At 41.9% G+C, this 9872-nt stretch overlaps 2 protein-coding genes across 2 annotated transcripts; one reads left to right on the top strand and one right to left on the bottom strand.

The window, feature by feature from the left end:
- Window positions 1–1253: 1253 nt before the first annotated feature.
- On the top strand, window positions 1254–5133 carry LOC116377705 (histidine decarboxylase-like). The gene is made up of 12 exons (XM_031839411.1): window positions 1254–1306; window positions 1462–1634; window positions 1710–1823; window positions 1954–2076; window positions 2165–2302; window positions 2387–2530; window positions 3088–3154; window positions 3277–3439; window positions 3538–3628; window positions 3720–3818; window positions 3986–4087; window positions 4351–5133. Exons 1-12 carry the CDS (start codon window positions 1279–1281, stop codon window positions 5131–5133), a joined length of 2025 nt encoding a protein of 674 aa, XP_031695271.1. The 5' UTR covers window positions 1254–1278.
- LOC116377704 (very long-chain acyl-CoA synthetase-like) lies at window positions 2830–9539 on the bottom strand. The gene is made up of 10 exons (XM_031839410.1): window positions 8961–9539; window positions 8185–8394; window positions 7909–8067; window positions 7597–7721; window positions 7195–7389; window positions 6918–7008; window positions 6630–6828; window positions 6146–6243; window positions 5777–5907; window positions 2830–5667 (listed from the first exon to the last, which is right to left on the bottom strand). The coding sequence occupies exons 1-10, from the start codon at window positions 9439–9441 to the stop codon at window positions 5494–5496; spliced, it is 1863 nt and encodes a 620-aa protein (XP_031695270.1). The 5' UTR covers window positions 9442–9539; the 3' UTR covers window positions 2830–5493.
- Window positions 9540–9872: the final 333 nt, after the last annotated feature.

The raw sequence follows: 9872 nt of genomic DNA, 5'->3' as shown, positions 1-9872 counted from the left end.
ATCGACATATTCTTTGCAAAACATAACCATTTTTTTGTATTATTGTTTACTATATTACAACTAACTAAAAATTATAAATAAAAATAAATATTCGATTCAAGTTTATATGGTAAAAATATGGCAATAAACTGAAAGAAATCTGTAACATATATATTATAAAATTGTTTTTAGATGTATGGTTAGATTTTCATATGGACAATATATTTCAGATATATGAAGTATATGTGTATAATATATATATATATTTGGTATAGCATGTAAAATAATTACACTGTGTAGAAATATGCTAAAGGTATTTACAGGCATCAAACGTATAAGTATTATGTGTGTGTGTGCTGCATTTGCAATAGTGTTGCGTGTGCCATAGAGCAAAGGTTTGAATCTCCGGGTGAGGCACTCACGCGCTCCCCGTACAAAGAGGAAGCTCGGACACGCAGGTGGTTTAGCTTAAAACTTATAACTAGTTGTGTTGTGAATCGGGTTAGTCGGTGGGATATTGTGTAGCAACCTGCAGGAACAGCACCTTCGCTATCCCTGAGACTCCAGGACTCCCACACACACAGTGGCCTCACCCTGGCGTGTCCCTGTGCAAGGTCAAAATAAAGGAGGAGGGAAAGGTTAGAAACAGGGCTCACAAAACACCGAGAGGAGAGATGCGTATACGGAGCCCTGACTTTGTGTCTGTTGCTAGGGACTTAATCAATTCTTGTGTTTTGTGAAACCATAGATCTATGTTTTTTATGCTTTGATGCTTGACTTAATAAATTGTTAATACTTATAGATCGTCTACCGTCTTCTGTTCATCGAATGTAATTCCAATCAAACGATGTGCGCGGGGTCCTTCTGAAGGTGTAGTCTTTTGGAGTCAGATTATACGGTGGGCTTTTAGCCTGAGGGTAAATCCCCAACAACTGTGACATTTTTCCTCTGGGTAAAGATTATTTGTTCCAGGTGCAGAGGGATTGATGTAAATTGCAAAATGTTATCTTGACGAACAATTCTACCATTGTTGATATTGTCCCATCACGTTATATACAGTATTGTGTCACTGAGATGTGAATAAATGAATCACTACATGCAGAGGAGGGTAAATATTTAGTGCAAATGTGAACATGTGATGGGTGGTTTGGTGGCTCAAATGCGTCACCAATTTTGGGCGTGTTCTTCACAACAGGGTCTTTATAGTCCTGTGATCTCTGCTTCAGAATAGACAAAGCATCATTGCAGCCACCTGTTACACACAACAAAATAACCCAAAGAGCTCTCATCTGAAAAAAAATGCAGGCTGAGGAATACAATCGTAGAGGTAATGGTAGCTTCCATTTGACTGCATTGACTCATTTTGTCTGTGTTGTTATATTCACTGAATTAATGATTTGTAAAGAATAGACAAAATAAAGGTGAATTATGAATTTCAATAGGAATATCATTCCAGCTTTTACAGTGTCTGTTACTGCTCAGGTAAGGAGCTGGTGGACTACATCACACAGTACCTGGGCTCCATCAGAGAGAGGAGGGTGATTCCAGACGTGAAGCCAGGTTACATGAAGGAGCTTCTCCCTGACACTGCGCCCATAGAGCCGGAGGACTGGGAGAGTATCTTTAAGGACATCGAGAAAGTCATCATGCCAGGGGTGAGTTCTTAATGTCATCCATTATCATACCAGGGATTTGAAAGGAAGCAAGTATTTCCTCATCTTATCCCCCAGGTGGTTCACTGGCAGAGCCCTCATATGCACGCCTACTACCCCAGTCTGACTTCATGGCCCTCTATGCTTGGGGACATGCTGGCCGATGCCATCAACTGTGTTGGATTCACCTGGGTAAGAGGACAACCTACACTTTTTTTCTCTACTACATTTTCGAGAAACAGCAAAAACAAAAGAAAAACATCACTGAAGCAATGAAGTCATATCCTGATAAATGATGATTGTTCGTGCTGGTTTTGAACAGGCCTCCAGCCCAGCGTGTACAGAATTGGAAATGAATGTGATGGACTGGTTGTGTAAAGCACTGGGGCTCCCGTCCTTCTTCCTGCATCATCATCCAGACAGGAGAGGTGGAGGCATCCTGCAGGTTTGCATCAACCTTGATTCGTTTATTTTAAAACCCCAACCTTTATAGTCTGCGATCATCGTTCTTTTCCACCTTACTCTTGTGTTAGAGCACAGTCAGTGAGAGTACACTGGTGGCTCTGCTGGCAGCCAGGAAAGACAAAATGTTGCAGCTGCGGCCTGAGCTCGACCAGGACGTGGACGACTGTGTCCTAAATTCAAGACTGGTGGCCTACGCTTCAGATCAGGTCAGTGTCACCACTTCTTCTACAGTGACTTCCTGTCAATCAGATGAATTCAACTGAGAATTTTGATCTGATGTGCTTTCACAGGCTCATTCCTCGGTAGAGAAGGCAGGTCTGATCTCTCTGGTGAAGATCAGGTTTCTGCCCACTGATGAGCAGTTGTCTCTGAGAGGAGACACATTAATACAAGCCATACAAGAAGACAGGAGGAGGGGACTGGTCCCTTTCATGGTAGGTATCTGGCACTGAAGTGTTTAGGTGGAGAACTTACAAATCATACCAGTGTTTTTTTGTGTGTTTTAGCTGACTGGTAACTATTTTTGAAAGCATATTGTACAGTAAGATATCTGAGTGATTTTCCACGAATCGCATTGTCTTTTTAGATCATGTCATGTCTTATAAATATATATATATATTGTATAATATATTATAATAAATAATTGCTTGGGGCCAAAGAGGGAAAGTCTTCTAATATTTACAAAATATTCTTTTGTATGACAACTTTGAATTGCTGTTTTTTTTGCTGATGATACTTGTGTGATTATTTAAATTGGATTTTGAATGCTTGTAACAGAAACTTATTGACATTAATTGTATTGGTTAAGAAACAACGGTAAAAAATATTTTTAAAAATCAGTGTTATTATTTAGATTTAATTTTACAATATGGCACAATTTGTAGGGCTGAAACATGAACAAATAATGGAAATTTAAAAAAAAAATTACAGCAAAATACGGACATTAGATGTCAAATCTCACATGATGTCATTTTGTTTCTCCCCTGTTCAGCTGTGCGCAACGTTGGGAACAACAGGAGTGTGTGCCTTTGACAATCTGCCTGAACTGGGACCAGTCTGTACGTCTTCAAATTCCCTCCCAATGATGTCTGTTTAAACGTCTGTAAAGTCAAAATATTGTGTTGTTCCACTGAGATGCATTCAGAGAATTACCGTACTTGTATTCAAATCTGTTTTTCAGGTGCAGAAGAGGGACTGTGGCTCCATGTCGATGCTGCGTATGCTGGCTCAGCCTACTTCTGTCCTGAGCTCCGCTGGTCCCTGGAGGGCATTGAATTTGCTCACTCTTTTGTTTTCAACCCCTCAAAGTGGATGATGGTCCATTTTGATTGCACAGCTTTCTGGTGAGTAAGAAGACTGAAGCCCGATCTCCCATGTATAGAAATTAACATTATCAATGAAGCTTGTTGGTTGGTAATATGGTTTTACTTTGTTTTCTCAGGGTTAAGGATAAATATAAGCTCCAACAGACGTTCACTGTTGATCCTGTTTACCTCAGACATGAAAACTCACAGGCAGCCACAGACTTTATGGTATCATACCGTCACGTCTTCACCCAATTAAAGAATCATATATCGTAGTAAATCATTTCAAGCAATGAATCTGCTTTTTTCTGTTGTTCAGCATTGGCAAATTCCCCTCAGCCGGCGCTTCCGTTCTCTAAAGCTCTGGTTTGTTATGCGTTCCTTTGGGCTGAAAAACCTCCAGGCTCATATCAGACATGTAAGTGGCACTCAGTTCTCTTCATGCAAATGATCTAAAGAATAAATATCTAATATCATCAGATATGGGACTTGTAAGTGCATCCACGGAAGTCCATGACAAACAACGGAATTGATTCGTTTTTATGTTTCAGAATTTACATGTATATTTCTTTTGTCTTTTTTTAGGGGATTGAGATGGCAAAGCTCTTGGAGTCTCACATAAAAAGTGAGCCAAATTTTGAGGTTCCTGCCGAGAGGCACCTCGGCCTGGTGGTGTTCTGTCTGAAAGTATGTGGCACACATTTGTACTACACAGCAACATGTCTTTTATTGACTAATCATTGTTGAGATACCTCGTTCAAAGGTGAATTACTGAATAACTTGTTTTCATCAAACACAGGTGAGGGCAAGAGCAATACCACAGATCATAAAGAAGAGCTGAAACATTGACTCTATGTCGCTGAAAATGCTTATGTTAGTTTTTAGTTTGGAAGCTGTTTTTTGGCTCAGCAACATTTATGAAGATTTAATGTCATTTTTTTTAATTTTAGGGAGGAAATGCTTTGACCCAGGAGCTGCTGAGGAGACTGACCCGGTCGGGCACCATGTACCTCATCCCTGCAGACATTCACACAAAGCGCATCATCCGCTTCACGGTGACCTCACAGTTCAGCACCGCGGAGGACATCCTTAAGGACTGGAGCATCATCTCCAAAACGGCTTCCACTCTGCTGGCTGAGACACAGGCTCTGAATAACGCAGACCAACCACAATCAGGGAAGGATGAGGTGATACAAGAAAAACAAGACGGCGACTCAGACACCAAGTCTGAGGAGAGAGAGGATGCTGCCTCCAGGCTGGACAAGAATGAAGTGGAGCTGTGGATTGACAAGGCTTGGAATCGATCTCGGAGACCGATGCGATCTCTTAGCTGCAGCAGCGAGCCTCTGCCTTACACTTGCGTCGGTCCGCTGTCCTGCTATGACTTTGAAACAAGGCCTAGTCTGAAAGATGCTGCAGGCGCACACCCCGATGTGCCATCAATGGCAGGATCCGGTCCCATGTATAAGATCAGAGAGATGCATTCAAATCTTCTGGTTAAACATGACCTGAAAAAGCTGACAAAGTTCTACAGCGTACCCATTTTCTGCAACCAGTTGTTGCAGTGCGGCCGCCACCAGCTGTGCTGCCCTGTGAAGGTTTCACAGGCAACTCAAAAACACTTGTCCTCCACCTGCAGACGAATGAACTGTATGTGTTCTTCCCCTGTAGCCAACACAGCTCCCTCTCCTACTCCACTGGAAACTGCCACTGCTCCTAAACTCCTGGAATGATCCTGAAGCAGTGTACAGTAGTTCATACATGCTCAGTATGATAATTAACCAATTTACTGCGATAGCTGTGTTGGTGCTGAGCAAGCACATTCAGTTCTTGGTAATTTGAAGATCCCTACCGAAGCGTGTCAATGATTTGGGATTGCTTAGCTCATTTACAATCATGTTTTAAGAATATTTTTTATTAAAGTGTTTCAAACTAAATACTTCACTACACAATATTCCCCAGAAGTAGCTCATGAAATGTGCTGTACATAAATGCTCAATGTGCAGGTCATTAATTAATTTGGCATCTTGTGTCATTTAAATCAAATGTATTATTTTAAGAGTGACAATCCAATAATAAACACTGAATCTCATTCAGAGCCTGAGTCTTCCTTCTGCGATGGAGCTGAATATCTCCTGAGTCATGGGTACGTAGCCCTTGTTGTCCTCCAGGTAGAACAAAGGGTCCCTGATGACGGCGGGGTTGAAGCCCTCCTCTGCCAGCTTCACCTTCATTTGCTTAAAAGTCCCAGTTACTACCACTACTTCCTGTCAGAGCAACATAAAAGGTTATATCATGGTTGACATTTTTAGTTAAATTCCCGATTTCCTTTTGTTTTTTATGTGTTATAATATTAATCAGCAAGGCTTTGTTCACCTGTATGCGAATGAAGCGTGGCCGTGCGTAACTGGGGAGGTAGTTCTCGACGTGCTGATACACAGCTTTGCCGTCAAAGTCCATGTTTTCTTTGAGCTTCAGTGCTGCCATTCCTATTCTTCCCTCATTGCCTAATCAGCCATGGTGAAAGTACAAATAGGACTTATTTCAGAATGCGAGTATGAACAGCCCTTCATATGTTTCAAACTGATCACGATTCATAAGTACAGTGTTAATGATTAATGGGCAGGTGAAAACAAATATAGTGGTCAGATGAAAGGCTTTTACAAAAAAAAAGTCACACACATTTTCACCGATGCTATCTAATGTTGACTGTACATATTAAATCATTGATAACAATGTAATTACCTGGCACCTTCACACCATAGACATTGGCCTCTTCAACACAGTCCACCGTGAGTAAATGATCAGCCACCTCTGTAGTTGCCACATTTTCTCCTTTCCACCTGTATTGGATGACGAAAGAAAAAACAACGTGCCCAACTGAGCTACAATGTTTTCTTTAAGCACTGGGAACAGTTTTGTTACAATTTACATACAAACATAGTCAGGGGAAAGCTTGTTTCTTATTTGCAGAAAATGCTGAAATAACAATTAAAATGAAATGAAGTTAAATGTAATGTTGTGTCCTACACCTAGAATTGTGATGAAATGTATCAGTCATCATCGTATCGTTATTTTGCAATTAACTGACTTCAAAAGTCAAACGTAGCCTGAGTTAATCAAGCAATCATCTAAAAAGGTCAAACCACCTTTACAGTTCAGGCTTTGACATTGTTATCTAACCACTGTGTCTAGATGTGGATTCGTCAGATGTGTTTCACCCACTCACCTGAAAGTGTCTCCAATGCGGTCTTGAAAGAAAATAAATCCCTCGTTGTCCATCTTCAGAAGGTCGCCACTGTTAAAGTAGAGGTCTCCCTTCACAAACACGTCTCTCACCTTCTTCTTCTCTGTCTGCTGATTGCTCTTGGCGTAGCCGGTGAAAGGTGTTCTTTCTCCAATTTTTGTCACGAGCAAACCGATCTCTCCTGCGGGTGAAAGCAGTGAGCACGGGATACGTGTTAGTAAGAGCGAGAAGGTCAAGCGGGGGCTTTAGTTTTGGAGGAGATGGGCTCACCTCTGGGGACTTCAATACAAAATCCTCTGGAGTCTTTGACTGGCTCCTCTTTCTCTGTGTCGTACCTTATGAGGGCATACGGACATCCCATCTGAAACACAGTTTAAGAATAAATCATAGAAAAGAATTTAGTTATAAATCCAACACTTTGTAATTGTGATAAAGCTAACTTGTAACGGTTGGACTAAATAGTCCAACCAACCCTGCAAGGTTATCCCATGGTGTTAAATGTTACCGTACAAAAAAAAACAACCTATTTGCAAAAGGGAGCTCTTACTTTGTGGAGAAAATGCTCTTTGCCAATAGCTCCAACTTTGCCACAGTAGTTGACAAAGCCAACATTTCCTTCAGTCGCTCCATAGCATTCACAGATACTAATGTCCCCAAATCGTTGCACGAAATCGGCCCAGACGTCGGCCCTTATCCCGTTCCCTACAGCCAATCGGACTTTATGGTCTCTGTCATTGTCTCTCTGGAGGAAAGTGAAGGAGAGGTGAGACCAGGATAAACGTCACATCATGCTTATCTTTGGTTTTGAATACAAAGCAGTGTGTCTGACTGCTGCAGGTGTTCGCTGCCCACGCAAATGTCATAAGAACTATTAAAGCTTTGCTTTGTATTCAACAATCAATAATGGTAAAAAATATATAAACATGTTTGTTATGACACTAAGGTTTACCTTTGGGGTGTTGCAGAGGTAGCGCATAATCTCTCCTATGTACTGAAAAACAGTCACGTTGTACTTTCGACAGTCATTCCAAAAGTGGGAGGCAGAGAATTTACGTCTTAAAACAACAGTGATGCCTGAAATGAAGACGCACAGATCTCAGCAACTCAAAATATCACACTGAGAGCACAGTAAGTGTTAGGACTTTGAAATACAAATAGTGGAAATCCGGATCAAACTGTGATCTGAGGTCATATACCTGTTTGTTTAACTTTTAGTAAACTTGTCAAAGTTGTTTTGTAGTACTATGATGCCACAAACTACCTTTTTCTATGGCTCCACAGAGTCCCATCAGCATGCCAGAACTGTGGTAAAGAGGCAGGTACACGTAGATGATATCATCTGAGCGTACGGCAGCAAGAGACTGGAAAAAAGATGCCATCCATAGTCTCTCATGGTTGATTACAGCAGCCTTGGGAAGCCCTAAAAGGAAATAAACGTAGCGTTTGTTCTTACAGTCCTAGTTCTGCAGCTCAAGGCCTCATGCGATAAACAGCAACGCAGAATAGAGGCAAAAGTCACATTAGCCCGTAAATTTACCCGTGGTTCCTGAGGTGTAGATGTACAGCGCAGGACTCTTCATGGTAACGTTGGCCCTCAGCTGAGGTGAGAGAGGCTGGTCTGAGGCCTGCCGAATTTTATCAGAGAGGCTTTCAATGCCCTCCACACCGGAGTCCTCGCTGAGGATGAACACACGGACGCCCTGCTGGCTCAAGGTGGGCAACACCTCCTCGACAGCCCCTCGCAGGTCTGAGAGAGACAAAAGAGAGCAAGCAGTGCAGTGACAATAAAAAATGTGAAAACAATCAAAACAGATGTGGAGAATCATGGGAATTAAGCCCATTAAGACCAAACCCTGGCCAGCTCATCTGGTTTGAGGTCATTTAGAAACTGTGTGTCCATCACATGGTTAGTCCGCCAGAGAGAAGTGATTTTTTTAATTGTAAATGTGGTCACATATGTTTTTAAATGTCAGGGTTCCATATCCAGAATGCTTGCTCATGTTTAAAGTAATTCTTTAATTTTTGGTCTGAATATCAGCACTATAAAAAACCCAGTATCGATCAGGTTAGACTTTAAACGCTATGCAAAAAACATATTCACAGCTGGGTACTATATTAAAAAAGAGAGGACAATGTTATTCATTCATTCAAGACTCCTGACAGTTGTTTTGAATGAAACGGCATCTGACATTTAAATGCAGATTATGTGACAATAATAATGATTTGGAATGGGAGGTGTGAATAAATAGTGCAGAAAACCCTGAAAATCATAATCACATAGAGGATGAACTCAGTCTCCTTTCCCCAGCTTACCAGCACCAGCGACCAGAACCTTGGCTTCGCAGCAGGAGAAGCAGTGCAGCAAAGATTTGGATCTGATGTTGTTGTTCAGTAAAGAAGCGGTGCATCCCAGCTTGGTCAGAGCGAGCCAGATCCACACGAACTGAGGCTCGTTGCCCAGGAAGAGGGCCACCGTGTCCCCCTCCTTCAGCTGGGCATACGAGGAGAGAGCTCTGGCCACTTTGCTGCTTTCTTTGTCTGCCTGGCTGTAAGTGTACGAGCTTTCCTCGAAAAGTATGAACTTCTTATGCGGCTGCCTCGCCACTTGATCCAGAAAACGATCCAAAATACTGTAAAAGGGTTTCTGCTTCTTGAATTTACTCATCCATACACCAATTTGAATCATAGAAATCGTGTAACGTAAATCTTGAAAAAAATAAGGGTTTCTCAAGTAAAGCAGTAACGGCAAAATCGCCAAACCTGTCAGAGCGGTGTATATAATGAGTGCAATCATTGTTAATCAGAAGAGCAGTGTCTGTCTGGGCTGCAGAATGAGTGCTGAAAGGTTCAACTTTCTAGAGCACACAAAAGCTGAATATAGGCCACTGCTGACGAATTCAGTTTACACCTCTTGAACTTTGAGCGTGTGTCCTCCTCCTCTGTGGGAGTATACCCAAACTCCTCACTCACGGGCGCAGAGACTTTGAGGCTCGCTCCCGCAAAGTTCGTGAGGGTTTAGTTCTGTCCCACTGTCAAATCATGGAGTGTTTGAGGGCTCTCTCCCAGACATCTTGAGCCCTTTATGAACCCTTTCCGTAAGTCAGCATAGGATGCTGACTTAACCTAATTACCCACAAATCATTGCAATGTGACGTTAAACACGGGGTAACCAGTGGAGGTATGGAGATGTAAAAAAAAAGGTAAACAAAGAGGACGGCTCACATG

This window comes from Anarrhichthys ocellatus, unplaced genomic scaffold (genome assembly GCF_004355925.1).
Source record: "Anarrhichthys ocellatus isolate YVR2014 unplaced genomic scaffold, GSC_Weel_1.0 scaffold1585, whole genome shotgun sequence".
NCBI classification, from domain to species: domain Eukaryota; kingdom Metazoa; phylum Chordata; class Actinopteri; order Perciformes; family Anarhichadidae; genus Anarrhichthys; species Anarrhichthys ocellatus.
This window is presented reverse-complemented; position numbering and strand designations above follow the sequence as displayed.